Genomic DNA, 23856 nt, shown 5'->3' with positions numbered 1-23856 from the left:
GAAGGGAGAGAAGCTGAAGTCTAGAGCAGGTCCGGAAGAAACCCTTTTCCGAGTCTGAGAGCAGAGGTAGAGACTTTCCCCCAAGGTCTGAAGGCGGAGGCTGGCCGGCTTCCTAGGCATAAGTCCAAGGCGGAGGCTGGGTCCCTGTCTGGGTCCGAGTGCGGGGTCATAACCGAAGACAACGCCCCCTGCCCTTAAAGACAGACCGAGGGCGAAGGCCAAGCCCCTTCTGTAATTGATCTGACAGAGGAGTCCTGAGAAGCTGCAGAGCCGGTGGGCGGCCTCTGTGTGGGCGGGGTGGAGCGAACCATAAGCTTCGTTCGCCAGGGGAGCCCTGCAGGCCGTACTATCATCAGCGTGGGAGGTGGGGGTGCCGCGTGCAGTTCCCGAGGTGGGCGCAGGGGGTGCAGAACAAGGTGCACTCGCCGACCCGGCATTCACCCCACCTTCCAACCTGAGCGCGTGTCTCCGGGAGCCGCCCCCGCCTTAAAATCCAACCTTTACTCCCACCTCACCGCCGGTCCAGCCCTCGCGTCCCGTGCGGCGCTAGGGCCGGCGCGCGCCACCTCCGGGATCCGGGGTCGCAACTCGCATTCCACGCCGCGCGCCACTAGCTCCAGGTGACATCATCCCCCTGCCGGGCTCCGCCTCCCGCCCCAGCCGCCGCACGCCGCGCGCTTATTGGCCGGCGCTCTTCGAGCCCCGCCTTCCGCTCTCCGCCCGCGCGACCCCTCCCAGTCCGTGCGGAGGCGGGGTTTAGCCACCGGCCGGCGCCGACAACGCCTCCCATTGGCCATTCAGAGCCGTCTGTCAGTCTCCTGTTAAAGGGGCCACGACCGCACGGGAGCTGTGGGGGGGGAGGGAGGAGGAATTTTTTTGGGGGGGAGGTGGGAGTTGGGGGGCGCTGGTGGGCACCCCTGGATCTGGCGGCTGCGGCCTCGCGGGGGGGAGGCTGAACGGTGATAGGGGCAGGGGGCTATTTTAGGGGGTAGAGGGCTGTTAGACCGTGAGGGGGAGGGGGGGTCCCCAGCGCCCAAGCCGGAGCCAGAGACGCGGAGCCCGCGCGAGCGGCGGAGACAGGGCTCCGGAGCCACAGATTCGGGCCCCGGCCGCCGCCAGGGGCCCCGCCCGGTCCCCCCACCCCACCCCACGTCCCTCCTGCAGCCCAGCTCCGCCCGCAGCCGCCGCGGACCAGGTAGGTAAGAGCCCGGCCCAGCCCGCTTGGCAGCGCCCACCCCGGGGACCCCTCGCCGAGCCTCCCTCGCCTTCCCGAGATCCTGGACTCCCTTCTTTATCCCCGGGGGCTCCGGAGCCCAGATTTCACAGCCCAACCACAGAGACTCAGGCGTGCCCCTCCCGGCTCTCAGAGTCCCCAACCGAACCCTAGAATCCCAGGCGTACTGCCGCCTTGCGCCTCGTCCAGGGCCCAGGAGCCTGGATTTCCCAGTTCAGCTCCGGCAGCCCCCTCTGGACCTACATCCTCCTCCTCGGCCCATTCCCGGGAGCTCCAGACACCTGCCGTGGCTGTGTCAGACCCCCAGCTAGGGCCAGCTGCCCCCCGTCGGGTGTGCATCGTCCCCTATTCGTGCACCCGGTCTGCCCATCTCCAGCTTGAACAGCCAGCCTCCTCCCTCGGTCCAGGCCCGCTCGGCAGCCGCCCTGGACACAGGCCCGCTCTGGAGCTGTCCATGGTCAGCGCACTCGGCAGCCTCACCTCCCCCACCTCCTGCTGCTGCTGCCGCCGGGGAGGGGGCGCCTGCGGTTCGGGGAATACCCCCCGCCGCGCCTTTGACCCGGAGATACCCGGGGCCCTCTGCAACCCGGGCGCCTGGGCCTCAGGGTTCCTCTGGTGAGCCTCTCGTCTCGTCCTCAGTCCCCCAGGTTTCTGGGACCCCAGCTGTTTCTTGAGGAGTCAGGGCTTCTGAATGTTTCTGCCTGGTCCACCTTAGGGACCTTGGCATCCAGGGATCTAGCTCCCACCTGGCTCTGGAAGCCCTGTCGGTGCTCACCCCGCCTGTCTGAAGGCCCCAGCTGGTAGCCCCCACTCGCTCAGGACCTGGGAATCCAGTTTCCCAGCTCTTGCCCCCTTTAGAGACCCAGTTCAACAGCCCCTGTGCCCCTCAGGCAAATATACCCAGCTTCCTGACACCCCAGCACTGCCTGCTTAGGGATTCAGGCACCATGACTCTCTCCCTTTCAGGGGCTTGGAATGCAGTTCTTAAAGCAAATCTCTGGCTTCTGCCCACCTTCCCCCTTGGAGACCTAGATGCTTTGTCTCTGGTCCTGCATCCCCTCAGGGACCCAGGAGTTCAGACCCCAGCTTCCGTGTTGCCCACCAAAACCATCTGCCACAATCCTCCTTCCCAACAAGGACTCAGGCTCCAAGCTTCCATCCCCTGTCCTTTATCTCCACAACTATTCAGGAGTCCAGGCCCCCACCAAGTATCTAGCCTGTTAGCTTTTACTCTTAGGGACCCAGGTCCCCCCAGCCTCACAACCCCCATCAACTTGACATCTCTAGTGGCCTTAACAAACCCCTGCCTCATCCCCATATCATCTCAGGCACTGGGCTCCCTGAGGGTTCTCTTCTCTATTCCCTGAGACCCAGGTTCTTGAGATGTTTCCAGCACCCCATCATGATGTTTCTGTCATGATGTCCCATCCTCTGAGTACACCTTCTCAGGCTGATGAGCCAAACATAGACCCCTTCCTCTAGATGTGTTCTGTGACCTAGGTTCATTAGATGATCTAGAACCTATCCACTATCTTCCATATTGCCAGTTAAACTGTGCCCTTGCAATGCTCTAGATTCTTTCTAAATCTTAGAAATTAGATTCTTTATAATTCTTAGATTCTTTCTAAATCTAAATCTTAGAACGCTCTCAGTCAATATCTCTGTTCTGTTTTCACCCACGGAATGTTTTCAGTTCTAGGTTAGATGCTAAAATCTAGGCATGTATTTCCCCAGGGGAATTCAAATGTCTTGATAATGCCCCCAAACCAAATTCTGATCCCACCTTCTCCTCACATATGTTCCAAATTTTTAGAAACCAGTACTTGCTTATTCTCTGCTAAAATTTTATTTTAGGTGTGTTCTAGGTTCCAGCCACATCCTTGGCATTGTTCTAGATTCTGTTCTCCTCCCAGGGGCATTCTACATTCTGTGTAGAATATGTGTGTTCCAATTATGTGCTCTACCCTTTCTCCAAATTGCACTATCAATTTTATTTATTTATTTATTTATTTTACTTTATTTTATTTTATTTTTTTTTAAAGATTCTATTTATTTATTTGACAGAGAGACAGTGAGAGAGGGAACACAAGCAGGGGGCAGTGGGAGAGGGAGAAGCAGGCTCCCTGCTGAGCAGGGAGCCCGATGAGGGGCTCGATCCCAGGACCCCAGGATCACGACCTGAGCCAAAGGCAGACGCTCAAAAACTGAGCCACCCAGGCGCCCCGATTTATTTATTTTTAAAAAGATTTTATTTATTTATTTGACAGAGAGACACAGCGAGAGAGGGAACACAAGCAGGGGGAGTGGGAGAGGGAGAAGCAGGCCTCCCGCCGAGCAGGGAGCTCGATGCGGGGCTCGATGCGGGGCTCGATCCCAGGACCCTGGGATCATGACCTGAGCCGAAGGCAGACGCTTAACAACTGAGCCACCCAGGCGCCCCTGCACTATCAATTTTAAAATGTACTTTCTTATTTTAGGTTCCATCCACTTCTACAGTCTTAAATCTAAAGGATTCTCACTGAAATGTAGTGCATCTTCCTTTTTCAGGTACTAGATTCTAGGCCCATCCATTCCCACCTTTTCTGTCCATCTTTTCCCTAATGTGACCTTCGTTTAGAACTTATCTCCTGGAGGACTGTGGGCTTCCTCCTCCATCTGGCACTTAAGCATTCTAAGCATGCTCTAGGCTCATCTCCTCTTTTGGAGTCTTCAGCTAGAAATGTCCTCATTTCCAGAACATCTCTCCCCCCTTCCTTTGCCAGCTCAGTCCTTATGCCAGTAAATTCTCAATTCCCAGCATGCTTCTGAATCTTCCCCCAGGCACTTTTAAGTTCCAGGCAAACTCCTTGCTACTTTCTAGGGTTTTTCCCCCCACCTCCAGGGAATGTTCTGAATTCTAGTGTCTATCTTTTGCCTTCTGTCTGTCACCTAGACACATGATAACACCAAGAGTGTGATCCCTGCTATATTCTTTGTTACACCTGCATCCCTGGTAGCTTCTGAGTTCTAGATGTCTCCTGACTAGGTTTGTCATGTGTTACATTAGGTATGTTCTTAGGTATCATCTTGCTCCCCTCTGTGTTTGGGGTTCTTCAGTGACCCAGACCACTCTTTCATTTATTGGATTGTTTTTGACTGGTTCAGGTTCCAGACCTAGGTTCTAGAATATGCCCCTCTACTTGGCCCTATGTGAAGATTTTACCCCAAGCGCACTGTACCTGTGGAAACACATGTCCTTTCTGCACTCTGTACTGTCTTCATGCCATGGCTTTCTAGATCCTACACCCAGCCTTGCTAAATTTTATGTCCTTCTCAGTGAATTTGAAGTTCTAGAGCAGCTTCTCGGAAACATCCTGTGTTGCATCTCCAGAGTAGGTTCTGGATTTTAGATACCATGTTGGTTTTTGACTTCTCTCCTTATAAATATTGTCTTAAATCTGGCCTCTGAGTGCTGGCAAAGACCCAAGGGTGTAGGCATCTAGCTGCCTTCACTCCCAGGTTCCAGGGCCCTCCATCCCCTCCTCTTCTCATTGAAGTCCAAGACCCCAGTTCCAGGTTTTGGACATAGTGTGCACACTGGGTGGGGCTGGGAACTATTCACTGTCAGAACCGGTTATGCCGCTGCCTGGAGGGAGAGAAGGAAAGGAGGGAATAGAGTGAAAGTCTCTCCTGCTTTCGACCAGGCCAGATGGACCCGTCTGACCTGATGTGTGTGGAGGGAGCGGCTCAGGAGACCTCCCTTCATCTCCGCCCACGGCTCATGCACCTAGATTCCTGGGTCCTGGGGGCCTGGACTCTGGGGTTCTGGGGGAAGAGGGGTCTGAAGACTGGGATTTCTGGGTCTGAGGTTGGAGGTTGAAAACTCAGATTCTTGTGTCCCTGTCTGACCCCCAGGATTGGGGAAGAGGTGGCTGAAGGCTCAGACTCCGGGGTCTAGGGGAGAGAAGGGAATTGGGGACCCAGCCTCCTGTGGCCTGAGGTAGGAGGGAGCTGGATCTTGGACTCCTGGGTTGAGGGAGATGGCTAGCAAGTGGAGTGGCTTTTAGATTCTTTTGGAGCTGGGGTCCAGATATCTGGGACATTGGGGGCAGGAGTTGGGCTGGATAGATGAGGACCATCCCTGTGACCCTGTACTGGTACCAATGACCTAATTCTGTGGCCCCAGTTCTTTGACCTCCTGAAGGCATGGTTCTCAGCTGGGCTTGTCTTCTTACTCATGCGGTGGGTTAATGGGCATTCCCAGCAGGGTCAGAATAGGTAGACTGATTTTCCCACATTGACTCAGGCAATGGGTCACCTGGCTTTGGTTTCTCTGACTAGGCTGGTCCTAGATTTGCTGCCAGGGCCTGGTGGGTTTCAGTTAATCCTGTGCCATGAGCAGAATGGATGGGCCCCAGTTTCTTCTGTACAATGCCTGGGTTGCCCCACCTCAGCTTCCACTATGGAGTATCCCAGGGGCCGTGCCTCAGTTTCTCTGCCAGTGCCTCGACGAGGCCGGTCTCTGTTCCCTGCCCCCTCCCCACTCCCGCAGGCCAGCACCGCCGCCATGATGTGCGAGGTGATGCCCACCATCAGCGAGGATGGCCGGCGGGGCTCGGCGCTGGGCCCGGACGAGGCGGGCGGCGAGCTGGAGCGCCTTATGGTCACGATGCTCACGGAGCGCGAGCGCCTGCTGGAGACGCTGCGCGAGGCGCAGGACGGGCTGGCTACGGCGCAGTTGCGGCTGCGCGAGCTGGGCCACGAGAAGGACTCGCTGCAGCGCCAGCTCAGCATCGCTCTGCCCCAGGTCTGGGCGGGACCCGGGCGGGGCCTGCGGGAGGCGGGACCTCGACCGCCGAAGGCGCGGAGAGGGCGGTCCGGAAGGGGCGGGACCTGGCGCGTCAAAGGGAGGAGTGCATGGGGCGGGCGCTTGCCGGTGATGGGCGGGGCCTGAACCTCTGGAAGGGGCGGGATTTAGCGGGGAGGGGCGGGGCCTTCAAACTTCCGGGCCTGTGTAATGAGGGACATGGGGAAAGGATTGATCTAATTGTCCGGATCCTACCCACATCTGGACAGGAGTTTGCGGCTCTGACGAAAGAGCTGAACTTGTGTCGGGAGCAGCTGCTGGAGCGGGAGGAAGAGATTGCAGAGCTGAAGGCGGAGCGCAACAACACGCGGGTGAGGGGCGTGGGGGCGGGGCCTAAGCGGGGTGGGCGGAGCCACGAGGTGTTGCAGCCTGACCCATCTTTTTTTACCCATCTTGCCTTCCTGTCTTCTCCTCCCTGCTTCCACTTCCCGGCTGGTCTCCTCTGGTTCCCTCCTTCCTTCACGTCTCCTCCCTTATCTCCATAATTGTTCTTTTCCTACACCATTCCTTCCTGGACCATGGCCCTACCTCTGATATCCCTCTCTCTTCCTGACCTCTCTCCTTACCCCTTTGCTTGGCTCCACTCTTCCTCCATGTGTCCGCCCCACCTGTCTGGACCACCCTTGTCCTCGACCCTGCCTCTCTTCCCTTGCCTCTTTTCCTTGGCCCGGTGACCTAACCCTGTAGCTTCTCCTTGAACACCTGGAATGCCTGGTGTCCAGGCACGAGAGGTCACTGCGCATGACCGTGGTAAAGCGCCAGGCCCAGTCCCCGGGTGGGGTCTCTTCTGAGGTGGAGGTGCTCAAGGCTCTAAAATCCCTCTTCGAGCACCACAAGGCCCTGGATGAGAAGGTATGAGAAACAGAAGAGCCTGGATGCAGAACCTAAGCCCGTGGTTGGCTGGGACTGTCCTGGATAGGAGAGATTCTGTCTGTGATTGGTTGGGGATGTCCTAAGTGGGAAGAATGTTGACTGAGATTGATTGGGACGGGCGACTCAGATTGGGAAATGACTGGTTGAAAAACGAATTTTGGTGGGGACTACCGGTGGGTGGGGCTGCCTTGGTACCTGGTTGGAGCTGCACACCCATTATAGGTAGAGGAATGCTAATGTCGGCCTATCAGGCCGTCCCAGGGGTGTTCGGCCTCACGGTCAGCTGTCCTAGATTGTGTCTGATCCCCATCTCACTCTGTCCCGCTCCCATCCCCAGGTCCGGGAGCGGCTACGGATGGCGCTGGAGCGGGTGGCGGTGCTAGAGGAGGAGTTGGAGCTGAGCAATCAGGAGGTGGGGGCGTGGCCAAGAAGGAGGAGGGACTAAGGAGCTACCAATGGGGTGGAGCTGATTGGGTGGGTTCAGGGAAAGAACGGACAATGGAGGAAATGGTTGGAGGGGGAAAGTTCGGGCTCTAGAGGACACCGCCACAAGGAGGCTAGGGGGAAGAGTAAGGGTGGACTTCTTCACGCTGGGCAGCTAAGGAGAGATACAATGAAGGCACAGGGTTTAAAGACAGAGTGTGGGATGGGGTGGCCCCAACAGGACCAGTGCCAGTGGGAAGTAGAGTGGGGGCTCTAGGACTCCCTTTGTCCTGATCTCTGTTTCCCGTTCCCAGACACTGAGCCTTCGAGAGCAGCTGTCTAGGCGCCGGTCGGGGCTGGAGGAGCCCGGCAAGGATGGGGACGGGCAGGTGAGAGGCGGAAGTCCTTCGCCCCCCTTGCTCTTCAAGGATCCCCATCCCTGTGACCTCCACTCAGCCCCCTGACTTTGTGATGGTCCTTTTAATGTTTGGTATGATCCTCACTGCCTCTATGACATCTGAAGTCCTAAGACCCTTATTGGCCTTTGACCTCTGATTCAAGTCACCTCGCTAACTTCTGCGACCTCCAGGCTGATCTTTGATTCCCACCCCCCACCCCCCACCCCGCTCCCCTGCATCAACTTTCCTCTTGTATTCTCTCTGTATCTCTGTGTTCCCCACTCTGGGTTCTGTCCCTTCTTCTCTCACTGGTCCCACTCCAGCCCCTTGCCAATGGCCTTGGTCCCGGCGGGGATTCGAACCGGCGCACAGCAGAGCTGGAGGAGGCCCTGGAGCGGCAGCGTGCGGAGGTGTGCCAGCTGCGGGAGCGCCTGGCGGTGTTGTGCCGCCAGATGAGCCAGCTGGAGGAGGAGCTGGGCACCGCCCACCGCGAGCTGGGTAAGGCCGAGGAAGCTAACGCCAAGCTCCAGCGCGACCTCAAGGAGGTGAGGCCGGAGCCCCTGGTGGGCTGCCCTCTGTCCCTCCCTCCCCCTAACCCTCCCCGATCCCCCTTTGCCCAAAGTCACAGAGCTCATGAATGGTGGAACCTGGAATCGGTCCACAAGCTGTGTGGACTCTCCTCCTCTCTGAGCCTCAGTTTGCTCACCCGTAGAATGGGATTTATGAGCCTTGCCAGAGGGTTGGCACATGACACATACATGGTAGGCGTTCAATAACTGGTCCGAGATATGTTATCATTGGGAAATTCTCTTGTGCTTTTTTTTTTTTTTTAAGATTTTATTTATTTATTTGAGAAAGAGCATGAGTGGGGAGGGGTGGGGGGGGAACGGCAGAGGGAAAGGGAGAAGCAGGCTCCCCGCTGAGCAGGGAGCCCAATGCGGGGCTCTATCCCAGGACCCCAGGATCACAACCTGAGCCAAATGCAGACGCTTAACCGACTGAGCCACCCAGGCGCCCCACTCTTGTGCTTCTAAGTTGGACTCCTTTTTCTGCATTTCACCCCATCCTGGCTTAGGCCCCTTGATCCTAATTCCTATGCCCCTGGGACTGCTGGGAAATTTAGGGTATGGATTCTGGAAGTCATTGGATGAGAAAGAAGAGCGAGCACTTTATTTTTCATCATCCATTGGGATTTTCACCTCAGATTTTAAACCTGGATGGCCCTGTTGGGAAGTGTGGCCCAACCTTACGGGCTCCCAGACAGAAGTCCATCTTCCACGAAACCCTGGAGCCCTGTCTTAGGTTTTCTGAGCCTGCACTACCTTGGGGCTCTTGGGAGATGTTTCTTCCCATGTGGAAGGGACTTTTGTTTTTCATGAGACCCTAGGGCACTCGCTTTGTGATTCTAAGCCTGGGCTGTACTAGAAGTTGCTGAAAAATCTAAGGCCTGGATTTTTTTCTTTTTAATTTTTTCTTTCTTTCTTTCTTTCTTTCTTTCTTTCTTTCTTTCTTTCTTTCTTTCTTTCTTTCTATTAGCTTCAGAGGTAGAATTTAGTGATTCATCAGTTGCATATAACTGGAATTTTTTTTAGAGGTAGTTTATTATTAGTAGTAGTAGTATTTTAAAGATTTTATTTATTTATTTGATGGAGAGAGAGACACAGCGAGAGAGGGAACACAAGCAGGGGGAGTGGGAGAGGGAGAAGCAGGCTTCCCGCGGAGCAGGGAGCCCGATGCGGGGCTCGATCCCAGGATCCTGGGATCACAACCTTAGCCGAAGGCAGACGCTTAATGACTGAGCCACCCAGGCGCCCCATATTATTATTATTTTTAAGTAAACTTTACCCCAAGGTGGGGCTTGAACTCAGGACCCCAAGATCAGGAGTCACGTGCTCTACTGACTGACCCAGCCAGGCGCCCCTAAGGCCTGGATTTTTGAGGGGAGTGGGCCAAGAAGAGTGGAGACTTCCCATCCATGGGCTTCAGATCGTCCATACGGGGAGGGTCCAAGACAGTAAGCCCTAGAAGCTCATGGAAGGTGAGGTACCACCATTTTAACTCTCGGGTGGTCGGGGTCCTAAGGTTGGCTATTCCTGGGAGTTCTTGGCAGGGGTGGTTCCACCATTCGGACGCCCAGATAGCAGGAGACTTCATTTCCCAGGATGCCCTGGGGTGCCTGATCTAGGGTTCTAAGCCCACACTACCCCCGGGCCTTTTTGGGAGCTGTCGTCCACGTGACCTTTGGCCACCCCTGCAGGCGCTTGCGCAGCGGGAGGATATGGAGGAGCGCATCACGACCCTGGAGAAGCGCTACCTGAGTGCCCAGCGCGAGGCCACGTCTCTGCACGATGCCAATGACAAGCTGGAGAACGAGCTGGCCAGCAAGGAGTCGCTGTACCGGCAGGTGGGGGCACGGCCAGGGAGGTGACGTGGGGGCGAGGCCGCGGCCTGTGTGACCTAGCTCCTCTCCTTCCCCCTCCACCCCCCACCCCCATCTCCGTCCCCCCTCAGAGTGAGGAGAAGAGCCGGCAGCTGGCGGAGTGGTTGGACGACGCCAAGCAGAAGCTGCAGCAGACCCTGCAGAAAGCGGAGACCTTGCCCGAGATAGAGGCCCAGCTGGCCCAGCGCGTGGCAGCGCTCAACAAGGTGAGGAGAGGCCTGGGGCGGGAGTGTGGGGGGGTGGGGTAGAGGGGTGAGGCCGGGCCTTCAGGCTGGAGGGGTAGGAAACTTGCCGCTGGGATTCTGGGGAAAGGGGCGGGGCCGGGGGTCTAGGAAAGTGAGGGAACTTGGAATGGGGTCAGGGCCTGGAGGTTTGTGGGGTGTTCTCTAGTCCGGACTGACAGGATGGCCTGGAACGCAAAAGAGACAGAACAGACCTCGAGGAGGGGACAGGGCGCGAATCCTAGCGCGGGGTCTGGAGTCTCTCGGGGGAGGAGCCTGGGGCTCGGGGGGCGGGGCCTGGCGCCGAGCCTTGGAAGAGGCGGGGCCTGAGCCTGACTGGGTCCCAGTGGGGCAAAGTCAGATGCCGCTGGCTTCCTGTCCACTAGGCTGAGGAACGTCATGGGAATTTTGAGGAGCGGCTTCGGCAGCTGGAGGCCCAGTTGGAGGAGAAGAACCAGGAGCTGCAGCGGGTGAGGGGGCGGCCGGCTGCAGGGTGGGTGGGGCTTTGAAGCTGAGGCCGGAGCTTAGATGAGGGGGTAGAGTTGGGGGTGCGGGAGCTGAAAGCAGGGGCGGTGCTCCGGGCCAGGTGGGCTTGAGCATCCCTGTCCCGCTGTCCTTTGGGCAGGCCCGGCAGCGGGAGAAGATGAACGATGACCACAATAAGCGGCTGTCAGAGACTGTGGACAAATTGCTGAGCGAGTCCAACGAACGGTTACAGCTGCACCTCAAGGAGCGCATGGGGGCGCTGGAGGAGAAGGTGTGCCCCAGCCCCAGACTTAAGTAACCTGCAATCCTAGACCTCATCTTGCCGCAATCCCGGGGCCCCAGACCTTTCCCCAAACCGTTAGTTGAGATCTCAAATCTGGGCATCTAGAATTTGAATTCAACAGACTTCTCGGGTCTGTACCTGGTCTAAACACCCCAAGAGCCTGGGGCACCCATACCTTGAGTTCTTGGCTTTTCCCCAAGCCTCTGACCCTTTGGACTCTCACACTTTGAAGATTATTTATTTATTTATGTATGTATGTATGTATGTATTTGTTTATTTATTTTAGACAGCAAGGGTGGGGGCAGAGGGGAAGGAAGAGGGAGAGAATCTCAAGCAGACTTCCACTGACCGCGGAGCCCCGATTGGGGGGGGGCGGGGAGGGCTTGATTTCACGACCCTGAGATCATGACCCCAGACGAAACCAAGAGTCAGATGCTCAACTGACTGAGCCACTCAGGCGTCCCTGGACCCTCAAACTTTGAATCTTTATTACACAGGATGCTGGATTCTGGGGCCCCCAGGCATTACCTTCCTTAGATGCATCTTTGGCCCCACAAGCCCCATGCCCTCCAGCTCACCACTCACACCCACCTCATTCCCCTGGGGTCACCTTTGGCCAGTCTCTGGACACTTACAGCCCCAGGATATGCCTCTTCCAGGCTCCGCCCCCTCACTGCACCCCTGTCCTCCACAGAATTCACTGAGCGAGGAGATTGCCAACATGAAGAAGCTTCAGGATGAACTGCTGCTCAACAAGGTAAGGAGGGGTCTGGAGGAGAGGGCATGGGGGCCTAGGACCGGGGACATGGAGCAGGCATTGCTGGGGGACGGCATTAGCCAGGCTGGGAGGGGCTATTCCTCAGGGACAGGGCTGATTCTGACCTGACACCTCCAACTTCCTCCCACCAGGAGCAGCTCTTGGCAGAGATGGAGCGGATGCAGATGGAGATCGACCAGCTGCGGGGGAGGCCACCATCCTCCTACTCCAGGTGACACTAGTCCTTCTGCCTCACCCTTGCTCATAGGAGCCCCCTTGGCCAAGCTCATCCTTTCTGATCTCCAAGTCTTCCCCACCCCCCTGTCCTCCCAAGGCTTTCACTGACTCCTGTTACTCTTGACACCTGACTTCATGGCCTCTGACCTCTGACTTCAGATCCCTCTCCCAGTCCTCTGACCCCAGGCCTTTTCCCATGACGCCTGACCTCTCTGCCCTTTCCCTGACCCCTTGGTCTCTGACTGCCTTCTCCATGCCACAGGTCTCTCCCTGGCAGTGCCCTGGAGCTCCGTTACTCCCAGGCACCCACATTACCTTCTGGTGCCCACCTGGACCCCTATGGGGCTGGCAGTGGCCGGGCAGGCAAGAGGGGCCGCTGGTCAGGGGTCAAGGATGAGCCCTCCAAGGTCAGCAGCCACTTTTGGGGCCCGGACTGAGCAGGGGGTGGGTGGGCAACAGTAGGAAATGGAGTCTAATACGTGGGGCTCTGGAAGGGGACTGGGCTGAGAAACAGCATCTCCTGGACCCATGTTGTCTTTTTTTTTCCTCCTGCAACTCCATCCTCTCTACTTGCCTGACGTCTCTTCATGTGGATATCCTGCTACGTGGTGAGAACCTTAGCGGAATGATGAGGTGGGGAGAGGGGCGGTGAGTGGGGGATGGGCACGGTGTAGAATCCTAGAATGGGGGTGCAAGGTGAAGAAAGGAAGCAGCCTGGGTCAAGGGAAATGGTAGAATCAGGGGACGGGGTAGAGTCCTGGATAGGGCAGTCAGTCAAGGAAAGGGACTTGTCAAGAGACAAAGCTGGGCTGGGAAAAGTGTGTGGGCTGGATCACAAGGTGAGGCCAGTCTTTGTCAGGGGACACAGGCAGGGTCGTGGAGGGTGGACAAGGTCAGTAGAGGTGAGGGAAGCCCCAGCACCTGACATCCTTCTGTCCCCACACAGAGACAGGAGTGGGAGCGGTCTGCCCCTGCAGGGTCCATGCCACCCCCATTCCCTGGGGAGCTGGATGGCTCAGATGAGGAGGAGGCTGAGGGGATGTTTGGGGCTGAGCTGCTCTCCCCCAGTGGACAGGCCGATGTGCAGACGCTCGCCATCATGCTTCAGGAGCAGCTGGAAGCCATCAACAAGGAGATCAAGTGAGCACTGACTGGCCCAGTCCTTCTCCACCCTGCCTGAGCTGACCCTGTAGCCCCTCTGAAGGCCTGAGCACATCTCCTCTCTTACTATCCTCAAGGAACTCCCCCAGCCCAACACTCCCTCCAGTAACTAGGAATCCTCAAGATATACCCAGAAGTCTCCTATCTATCTAGTCCCTATCCAGTATTCACAATTTCCCAATACACCAATGACTGCATTCCCAAATACCCAAGTTCTCAAGCCAGTACACCAAGAATCCTCCAGCACACCCTGGATGTCATGGCTTCACACAGCTAGTACCCAGAGTCTCCCAGAACCTCAAGAATCTCAACACAACACAAGGTCCCCAATCCCAAACACCAAGAATCTCATCCTAATACTTCAAGAACCTCAATTCAAGATAACAAGAATTTCGACTTAATATAACAAGAATCCTCGATTTATCACGAATCCCCCACTAACATAAGGTCTACCCTGCTTTCCCAGAAATTGCCCTCCTTGGCAATTCTCTAACAACACACTCTCCATGGGAAATATACCAATATGACCACGACTTTCCATCCAAAGTCATTGCGAGTTGAGGTATTGATCCACATACCAGATGACTCCATGAACTTCCCAGATCCTAGGTTGACCTCAGAGTCCCTGATCTCCCCCGATCTTATTATGATCTTGCTCTTTCTTTCCTCCTTGGAATTGGACCTCTTTCCCATAGTGAGCTTTTTTATGACTTTATAGAACCATGTGGTTACCATCATGGGAGCCTTGATGCAGACCCTGATCTTCCTGTTGTCCCTCATCTCCCAGTGACCTCCTGAGCCTATCATGACCCCTTGACTCCCCTTTAACCTGTGAGGCCGTGATGAATCCATCAAGACCCTCTAACCTGATTATGCTTTCCTCAGAATTCTTCCCCACCCCCCCCGCCCCCCCCCCCAGCCTACCTGCCCTTTGGGATCCCCAGACTCTGTCTCCCATTGCTTGCCTCTCTGTTCTCTCACCTGGTCTGCCCCCTTTCCCTCCTCAGGCTTATCCAAGAGGAGAAGGAGACAACGGAACAAAGGGCAGAGGAGCTGGAGAGCCGGGTGTCTGGTTCTGGCCTGGACTCCCTGGGCCGCTACCGCAGTAGCTGCTCACTGCCCCCCTCCCTCACTACCTCTACCCTTGCCAGCCCCTCCCCTCCCAGCTCTGGCCACTCAACGCCCCGTCTGGCACCCCCTAGCCCTGCCCGTGAGGGCACCGACAAAGCTGTGAGTGTTCTGAAGTCTCATTTTGGTGGGGTGGCCTGGGGAGGGGGGAGATCGGAGACAGGGCTCCCCAAGCAACAGCAACAAAAACCCCTCACACCAGTGATTTTCAAAAGCAACCTTAGCTTTTCCTACAAGTTCCAACTTAAAGGGTGTAAGGGGGGAGGCTGAGCCACAGGGTTTCTGAACCCTAACTTGTACTTTAGTCAGATCTGGCCTTTTTTTTTTTTTTTTTTTAAGAATTTATTTATTTATTGGACAGAGAGAGACACAGCGAGAGAGGGAACACAAGCAGAGGGAGCGGGAGAGGGAGAAGCAGGCCTCCCACTGAGCAGGGAGCCCGATGCGGGGCTCGATCCCAGGACCCTGGGATCATGACGTGAGCCGAAGGCAGACGCTTAACGACTGAGCCACCCAGGCGCCCCCGATCTGGCCTGCTTTTACCTGTTGTGTGCATTAGGTTTCTTCATAGGTTTTGTTTTTTTGTTTTTTGTTTTTTTAAGGTTTCCGTGACTAAACATACACTTGAGAGCTAATATTAGATCCTCGGAATTGATCTTTGAGGAGGAATAAGACATATTAGCCCTATGTTATTGCCTTAAACCCAGTTTTCTGGCTTGCAGAATGTGTAACTGATTAGCTTTCCTATAGTCTGAGCAGATCCCACTCCTGACACCAAAAGCTAGGATACATAAAAACTGGCTGCTCAAGCTCCAGACGGACTCATTGCCTTTATGTTTCTGCAACTCACCCCTATCTGATCTAGGCTACCTTCAGAAGTGGTACCCAAAACCAGGGACATCCCAGACACCCCCTGGTAGATATCCCAACTAATGAAGAGCCCCCAGCATGACCCTTCCAATGCATTTCAGCCTCTCTGCCTTTCTGTGCCCAGAATCATGTCCCCAAGGAGGAGGCTGGGGCTCCACGAGCGGAGGGGCCAGCCATCCCAGGAGACACCCCACCTCCCACTCCCCGCTCTGCCCGCCTTGAGAGAATGACACAGGCCTTGGCACTGCAGGCGGGATCCCTGGAAGATGGGGGACCCTCACGGGGAAGGTCAGCAGGGACAATGGATGGGATGGGGAGGGGTTTGCTCGGGAGGATGTGTCAGGGGAATAGACAAGGACTTGGGAGGAAAAGAGACATCCCAGATGGGGTCTGCCCTCACTCCGTCCTGTTCACCCAGTGAAGGCACCCCAGATTCCCTGCACAAAGCCCCCAAGAAGAAGAGCATCAAGTCATCCATAGGCCGTCTCTTTGGCAAGAAGGAGAAAGGGCGAATGGGACCTCCAGGCCGGGACAGCTCTTCTCTGGGTAAGGACCCTGATGCCAACCCTATCTCCCTTCCTCTCTCCCTTCTTTCCTTCCTCTCTTCCTTCCTTCTTTGTTTTCACAATTTCACTTGACATTCATCTGAGTCTTCATTCATTTGATAATTCATAGGATGTGAAAGGGGCAAGCAGGACTTGGTGGAGGTAGAGGGAAGGAAGAGGGACAAGGACAAGGCACTCTGAGGCCTGCCTGGGGGACTGGAGGTGGGGAGCTAAATGAATTTTATGATTGCATTTACCTATTTTTTAAATAGGGAAAGAGAGAGGACCACCTAAAGGCAGGGCAGATGGTGGGCTGGAGCCTGCTTATACTGGCTTGTGAAAGCCAAGAGTTCAATTTTCTGGAGTTTTATGGGCTGCCTGACCTTACATCGGTACCCTGAAATTAATGGGATTCTTTACACCATGGAAATTGGCAAACACAAAGCAGGAAATACGCCTTCCCTCCCTCCCTACCTCCATTCCTCCCTCCCTGCCTCCCTCCCGGGGAGCCGGTGGTTAAACAGTTACCAGTATCCCACTGCCACCTTACCGAGGCCAGCCCAGTGAATCCAGCCCCATTTTGGGGATGTCTCCAATTCCCTGCCTGGGAGGTGAAATTGGTTCCTGTTTGGCTTTATCACTCCGTCGGGGCCTCTAAGTCGCTGGCCTCCTTCTCAGCACCCTGGACACCAGAGAGTCTCCTTCCTGCTTGATTCTCTCCAAACTCTGGCCCCTCCCTGCCTTCAGCAGGAACACCCTCGGACGAGACACTGGCCACGGACCCTCTGGGGTTAGCCAAGCTGACGGGCCCAGGAGACAAGGACCGAAGGAACAAGAGGAAGTGAGTGTGTGTGTGTATAGGGTGGGCAGGGGGGGAATGGGGGAGACCACTTACAGAGATTCACTTTTTTTTTTAAACCTTTTTTTTTTTTTTTTAAGATTTTATTTATTTATTTGACAGAGAGACACAGCGAGAGAGGGAACACAAGCAGGGGGAGTGGGAGAGGGAGAAGCAGGCCTCCCGCCGAGCAGAGAGCCCAATGCGGGGCTCGATCCCAGGACCCTGGGATCATGACCTGAGCCGAAGGCAGACGCTTAATGATTGAGCCCGCCCAGGCGCCCCTTTTTTTAAACCTTCTTCCAAGTTTTCTACCTTAATAAAAAGTGCTTTGGGGGCTCAGTTTGGCAGCCCATATACTAACATTGGAACGATCCAGAGAAGATTAGCATGGCCTCTGCGCCAGGATGGCAGGCAAATTCATGAAGCATTCCACTGAAAGAACTGTGCTTTAGAGGGGGTTTGTGGGAAAGGACGGCTGGGGGTCTCTGTCCCTGAGAGCTCCTGCCCTACTAGGCCTCTGTCCCCAGGCACGAACTTCTGGAAGAGGCCTGCCGCCAGGGCCTGCCCTTTGCTGCTTGGGATGGGCCCACTGTGGTCTCCTGGCTGGAGGTACTGGGGTCCAGAAATGCCATGACTCTTGATCCCCAACTCCTGTAACGGCCCTGCCACTAGGGGTAACTGGGTGCCACCCAGCATCCTCCTCCTAGCCTGGGATGGGGGGTGGGGTGGGGGTGGGCGGAGGGGGATGAGGCCCTGGGGGAGGTCAGCCTTCCTGTTGATCTAAACAGCTTCCTCCTCCTCGTGCCCCCACCCCTGCGCCTCTGACCATGCCCCCTCGGTCCTGCTGTCCTGTTGTCTCTCTCTGTGTCTCCCACATCTCTCTCTCACTGTATGGGATTCTCTGTCTGTTGTTTTGCCTCTCTCCCCATCTCTGTGTTTTTGTCCTTCCCCACATTTCTTCCCATGTCTCTGGGTCTTCCCGTGTCTGTCTCCCAATGTCTTTTGCCTCTTTCTCTCTCCACCCCTCTTTCCCCGGTGACTCTGGCGTTACCCTCTGATCCCCCCCCCCTCTTTATTCCCCGTGTCTCCCTCTGACTCCCTCTTGTCTTGTTTGCCTTGCCCCATCTCTATCGCTTCTCACCGCTAACATTCCCACCTCTCCATCTCCCTCTTTCCTTTTCTTTCTGTCTCGGGTGTCTCCCTCAATATTGTCTCTGCCTCTCCGTGTGTGTCTCTTCCTTCCCTCTCCCCGCTTCCCTCCTTCCTTCTGTCCAGCTGTGGGTAGGCATGCCTGCATGGTATGTGGCCGCCTGCCGGGCCAACGTCAAGAGCGGTGCCATCATGGCCAACCTGTCGGACACGGAGATCCAGCGGGAGATTGGCATCAGCAACCCGCTGCACCGGCTCAAGCTGCGCCTCGCCATCCAGGAGATGGTCTCACTCACCTCGCCCTCAGCGCCCGCCTCCTCCCGCACGGTCAGTGTCTGCAGGCCAATCCCAACCCTTGCTGCCTCGGGGCCCCGCCTCTTGCCTGCAGACTAGCCAATCCTGGGCTCGCACACTCCAGATCTGTCTCGCAGACCCTCTCCGCCTTGTGTCTCACCTGGATTGGATTATCTCGGGGGTCGTGGCGTGGGGGAGTCCCTTCTCAGGTCTCCCTGCGTCCCCTCAACCTCGGTCTTGTCTTACACAGACAAGACCCCATCTGGGAGAAAAATTCAAAAGCATATGGTTCCTTACAAAGTCCTTGATGAGGGCACCCCCCTCTCCTCCCCACCCACCTCTGACTCGGCTCCTTGGCTAGTGCTACTCCTTGGTTCCCTTTCCTCAGAGCACTTCTCCCCCTGTCTCTCCTCCTCCTCGAGGTCTCATCTCAAATGTCACTGCCTCCAAGAAGCCTCCCTAACTCAACAACTAAACTAATCACTCGCCCCATCACCCCAGCACATTAACACCTAATTTTTCCCCACAGTGTTTATGGCCTTCTAATAGTTTATCCTTTTGTTCCGTGCCGAAACTTCTGTGTGCTATGCCCAGTTCAGCAATTGTTAACTCCTTGCCCGACTCGCTCTTTGCGTGTGTGTGTTTGTGTGTGTATCTGAGACCCTCCAGTGTAATTTGTGGACATCATTACTGGTTAGCCCAAAAAATTACTTCACAGGGCATCTTCTAACAATAAGAACATTCTCCTACGCAGCCACCGCGCCCTTATACCTAAGAACGTGACCATTATTGTCAATTTCATCTCTTCGGTCTATTTTCAAATTTCCCCTCGTGTATCCCAGACCCTACAACTGTGCCTGGTACTCATGAGGAGCTACATAAGTGTCTGAATCAATGTATGAAGTCCTAACTCGTGGGGCTGTTGGGGGCAGGTGCTCAGTAAATGCGAACACACATCCCTTACCCCCCACCCAAACTTTTGTCCCACCCCACTGCTGTATCTGCCACCTCATTCTGAACGTCACTCTGTACATACATCTATGTGAGGTCAGAGAGGTGATGTTGCGCCCAAGGCCACACAGCAAAATACCCGGGTAGGGCCCCAATTCAAACCTGAACTTGCCCGACCTCAAAGTCCATGTTCTTTTGCCTGGTATACAGCAGGTGCTCAATAAATGATCATTCGGTTTTTCTTTCACTGCCTGGCCCAGAGCAGTAACTGGCCTGAGTCAGAAAGCAGAATGTATATAAATGGACCTGGCCTGGGCCTCTAGGAACACCCCTCCCCCATCCAGAAGCCTTCTCTCAACCCCCATAACACCCCTCGCCCCTCAGTCCACAGGAAACGTGTGGATGACGCACGAAGAGATGGAGTCCCTTACGGCCACGACCAAGCCTGTGAGTGACCCCTGCCGGCGGCTTTGGGAGTGGCACTAACTCTCCCTGCGGAGGGGTGGGGGGGCGAATCTCTGGTGTTCGTCGGTCCGTTCGTCCCTCCCGCCCTCCTCCACCTGCCCCTTAACCCACCCCTTCTCTCCCCTTTTCCCACTAACGGGTCAGGAGACCAAGGAGATCAGCTGGGAGCAGGTAGGGGGCGCGGGGCGGGATGTGGGCGCATGAACAGGTTGTGCACGCTGCATGCACGCCCCTCCTTCCCCAAGCCCCCCCTCCCCCCCAGCGGGAGCGTTCCATCATCACCGCGGGGGTCGCTGCGTGGAGCCGTGCTCTGGACCCGTCTCATTGTGGCTTGGTGGGGCTCAGGGGGTTGAGGGGGAAAGCCTGGACTAGTCCATTGTTAGTGTGGGGCTCGGGCCATTCCATTATCGTGGGGTTGCGGGGGCTGTTCCACTGCTGTAACTAGAGGGAGACCTTTTCTCTATGATTGAGGGGGAGTGGGACTGTTCCAGTGTACTGGGGCCAAGGGGGAAGCATACTGGGGAGGGGCCGCAGGTCCCGCTGAGAAGTCGGGGAGGAGGAGAAGCTACACTTTGTTTTCATAGATGAACTAGGTTGGACTAGGGTCTTGGTTTCCAGTCGGGGGCCGGTGTTGATTGTTTCCTTACGCTAAAGGGAGTGAAGGACTTTGGGCTGATCCAGAATACTGTCCTGGGCCAGATGTAGCATTAGACTAGTATTTTTGGACCGTGCAAGAGTGATGGGCGGGTCTATTATCGTTTGTTGTGGGGAGAACTACACTGGAAGAATCCGTTGTCCTGACTTGGGGGAGAAGCGATGTTGGACTGACCCACTGTTCTGAGCTGGGAGAATGCTAGACTAGTGCCTCTCACCCCTTACTGTTCCGGTAACCGAAGGATCTGGTGGGAATGCAGCTTCTGATTCCGTAGCCTGGGGTGGGGTCCTAGATCCTACAGTTCTGGCCGGTGCACAGGTGATGGTGATGCCGCAGGTCCAAGGACCGCACTTTGAGTAGACAAGGGTCTATTCTGTGATTATGAAGGAGTAGGAGACCCCTGGATTGGTCCGTTGTCCTGAGCAGAGATTGACCCATGTCCTAAGGTGGGGTGGAAAAAGAACCACCTTGGGTCAGGGGGTAGGAGTGAACCCTCTCATACATACATGGGAAGGGGTCAGAGGGCCTGACCCTTCCCCCACCTGCCCATGGCCCCAGATCCTGGCATATGGTGACATGAACCACGAGTGGGTGGGGAACGACTGGCTACCCAGCCTGGGGCTGCCCCAATACCGCAGCTACTTCATGGAGTCGCTGGTGGACGCCCGCATGTTAGATCATCTTAACAAGAAGGAGCTCCGGGGCCAACTCAAGATGGTGGACAGCTTCCACAGGTGGGGGCTGCCTGGCCAGTGGGGACAGTCCAAGGGAAAGCCTCACTCCCAGAGAGTCTTTGGCCAATGGGACTGGTGATGGGAACGTCCTGGGACTATCTTTGGCCCTTTAGCCCGGATTCTCAGGAAATCCTGACTTCTGTGCCCCTTCCACCAATGAGATGGCCCGCTAGGCAAAGTCCAAATCCTCAGACAGCTTGGCTCGTTAACCCCATACCCTGTCCACGTTATCCAATAGGAACTGCCTGTTGAAAATACCCCAAATCCTGGGAAGGTCAGCAATCCCGAAAACCGACCCAGTGGGACAACTCCCCAACCTTTCCCAGAAGGACCACAGCCAGTGGGGAGGGGCGAAGCAGCAGCCATTGGGGTTGTGAAGGCTCCTCTGTGACCCCACTTTCCCCACTGTTCAGGGTGAGTCTGCATTATGGGATCATGTGCCTGAAACGGCTCAATTATGACCGGAAGGACTTGGAGCGGAGGCGGGAAGAGAGTCAGACCCAGATCCGAGGTGAGTAGGCGTAGAAGAGTCCCCCGCCCCCCAACCCCCCAAGCCAGGTGGCGGAGTTTGGGGCTGGTGGGGAGGAGGTATGATTAAGGGGGGGGAGGGGGAGCGCCGGGCCTTTTGCGAGGGGGTGGAGCCAGCACAGGGGGCGTGGCCAGGACAGGAAATGGCCGTGACAGGTGGGCTAAATTGGACCGACCGGCGCTGAGAGTCCCTTCTGTCCCAGACGTGATGGTGTGGTCCAATGAGCGGGTCATGGGTTGGGTGTCCGGGCTGGGACTGAAGGAATTCGCTACGAACCTCACGGAGAGCGGGGTGCACGGGGCGCTGCTGGCCCTGGACGAGACCTTCGACTACTCCGACCTGGCCTTGCTCCTGCAGATCCCCACGCAGAATGCGCAGGTGAGCTGCGGCTCGGCCCGGGGCACACTGGGCACCCCCACCTCGCAGACTGCACGCTGCCACCCTTCTTCCACCTCTCGTCCCCAGGCCCGGCAGCTCCTGGAGAAGGAATTCAGCAACCTCATCTCCCTGGGCACAGACAGGCGGCTGGACGAGGTGGGCGCAGCCCCAGCCCTGGAGGCTCAGCTCCTAGCGGCACCTGCAGTGTCTGAGCTGAAGGAGTGGGGCTTGACTTTGCCGGCGGGAGGCGGCTGGAGGCGGGACTAGGGCAGGGGCGGGGTTAAAGGCGGAAACCCGAGAGGGGTGGAGTCAAAGGAAGGGGCTGAGTCAGAACCCGGCCCCGGTCGCTCATCGTCGGCCCGGCCCCTATACCTAGGACAGCGCCAAGTCCTTCAGCCGCTCCCCATCCTGGCGGAAGATGTTTCGAGAGAAGGACCTACGAGGCGTAACCCCCGACTCAGCTGAGATGTTGCCCCCCAACTTTCGTTCGGCCGCAGCGGGGGCCCTGGGATCTCCGGGGCTCCCTCTCCGCAAGCTGCAGCCCGAAGGTGGGCGGCACCCCGATGCGACAGCCCCTCCCCCCTTCCCCTTGCTCCGTGTGGGAAAGGGACCAACTCTACATTCCAGAAGCCTCCCTCCAAGTTCTGAAATGGCCTAGTCCTTTCTCCCCGACCCATGACGAATGGATTGCTCAGTATGCCAACTCCCTCCTCCGGGTGTGGAATGGATTAATCCCGCACCCCCTTTCCGAAGTGGGAAATGAGTTGGCCCACTGTCACCTGTGGCACCTGAGATGAATCCAAGGCTGCGGGAAGGGGAAGGAAGGAACCCGGCGTGGAGCCAAGCGTTGTCATTTCGGGAGGGGAAATCCAAGAGAGGGCGCTTGGGGTTAAAGATCAGAGAAACCCTGCCGTGTGTGTGTGTGTGTGTGTGTGTGTGTGTGTGTGTGTGTGTGAGTGTGAGTGACGCGCGCACCAGACCAAACCACTGCTCGCTCTCCCTGTAGGCCAGACTTCTGGGAGCTCCCGGGCAGACGGCGTTTCGGTCCGGACCTACTCCTGCTAGTGTAGGCCTCCAGGTGAGGACTGTGCTGGGCGACCTTGGGGGTTCGGGGCGGCACAATGGATTTTCACTGCTCCACGTACTGCCCCGGCGTCAATGCAGGTGACCTCACTCGGATGGAAGAATCTTCCAGAGGCTGGGCTGTTCCCCCTCCTGCCCAGAGTATGGTCTCGCCGGGGAGAGCGGGCGGGGGAGCTCGCGCCGCGGACCGGACCATCTGTACAGACGAGCGGGGAGTGCGCGTCCCCGCCTCACAAAAGGACTGGGCCTGGACCAAACCACACGAACTGGACTGAGAGGGGGAACGAAGAGGGCAGGAAGAAATCCCGCCCCAAACTTCCGCCTCCCTTTTCTCTACTTTGTAATTTATTGATCAGTTTCCGATGGGAGATGGGTGCCCTTTCCCCGCGGGAAGGGAGCGGGGCTTCCCTCCCGGGCCGCATGCTAGGAGAGGCTGCCCGCTCCCCTTTCTCCTCCCCAGTCGCGGGGCCCAAGTCTTCCTTCTTCGTCCGAAAGGAGGGGAGGGGGGACTCGCTGCTACAAGCCTCGCCCCATGTGCCACTCATCCCCGCCCCGCCGCGTCAGGTCGCCGGTGCCTGGGGTCAGCTGCGGGCGGAGTCCCCCCTTCCTCCCCAGTGTCTCGTGTCCCCGGGGCCTCTCCGCCCCCCGTGCTGTGGCCGTGTCCGTGCCCCGGGGGTAGGGGGTGCAGAACTGCGCTCCCGGTTCCCCTCCGGCTCCGGGGTTTGCATGGGAGAATCCTCTTTCCACGATGCCACTGGGCGACGTGGCGTGGGGGGAGGGAGGACGGTGGGGGAGCCCTCGCCCGAGACTCTTGGTCGGCCTCCCTGCCCCAGGTGTCACTCAGTGATCACGGGTAAAGAGAACTGTTTCAAAAA

The 23856-nt window shown here is 56.8% G+C and overlaps 2 protein-coding genes and 1 non-coding gene across 6 annotated transcripts; 2 read left to right on the top strand and 1 right to left on the bottom strand.

Moving 5' to 3' along the window:
• Positions 1 to 16: 16 nt before the first annotated feature.
• On the bottom strand, positions 17 to 1573 carry CUNH19orf73 (chromosome unknown C19orf73 homolog). Its single transcript, XM_032388942.1, is given in 3 exon segments — positions 17 to 404; positions 406 to 546; positions 1478 to 1573. Coding segments are annotated over 3 exon segments (447 nt in total). The 3' UTR covers positions 17 to 194.
• Positions 893 to 23856, top strand: PPFIA3 (PTPRF interacting protein alpha 3). Of its 4 annotated transcripts, none has more exons than XM_032388330.1 (31): positions 893 to 1195; positions 5129 to 5213; positions 5766 to 6020; positions 6290 to 6391; positions 6768 to 6932; positions 7291 to 7365; positions 7691 to 7765; positions 8098 to 8319; positions 10032 to 10178; positions 10286 to 10420; positions 10822 to 10905; positions 11061 to 11192; positions 11899 to 11961; positions 12114 to 12193; positions 12461 to 12605; positions 13151 to 13338; positions 14367 to 14589; positions 15482 to 15645; positions 15776 to 15903; positions 16650 to 16743; positions 17271 to 17352; positions 18019 to 18219; positions 19522 to 19584; positions 19747 to 19773; positions 20816 to 20991; positions 21405 to 21502; positions 21723 to 21898; positions 21986 to 22054; positions 22275 to 22446; positions 22905 to 22976; positions 23063 to 23856. In XM_032388330.1, exons 3-30 carry the CDS (start codon positions 5781 to 5783, stop codon positions 22961 to 22963), a joined length of 3585 nt encoding a protein of 1194 aa, XP_032244221.1. In that variant the 5' UTR covers positions 893 to 1195; positions 5129 to 5213; positions 5766 to 5780; the 3' UTR covers positions 22964 to 22976; positions 23063 to 23856. The 4 variants fall into 4 exon arrangements, with proteins under 4 accessions (XP_032244221.1, XP_032244219.1, XP_032244218.1 ...); XM_032388328.1 differs by lacking the exon at positions 5129 to 5213 and adding an exon at positions 1642 to 1849; XM_032388327.1 differs by lacking the exon at positions 5129 to 5213.
• On the top strand, positions 17076 to 17182 carry LOC116622504. The gene has a single exon (XR_004297572.1). It is a non-coding gene; the product is annotated as a U6 spliceosomal RNA (small nuclear RNA).

Source organism: Phoca vitulina, unplaced genomic scaffold (genome assembly GCF_004348235.1).
Source record: "Phoca vitulina isolate PV1807 unplaced genomic scaffold, GSC_HSeal_1.0 scaffold52, whole genome shotgun sequence".
In the NCBI taxonomy this organism is placed as follows: Eukaryota; Metazoa; Chordata; class Mammalia; order Carnivora; family Phocidae; genus Phoca; species Phoca vitulina.
Note: the sequence above shows the minus strand (reverse complement) of the source record. Positions and strands in the feature narration are given on the sequence as shown.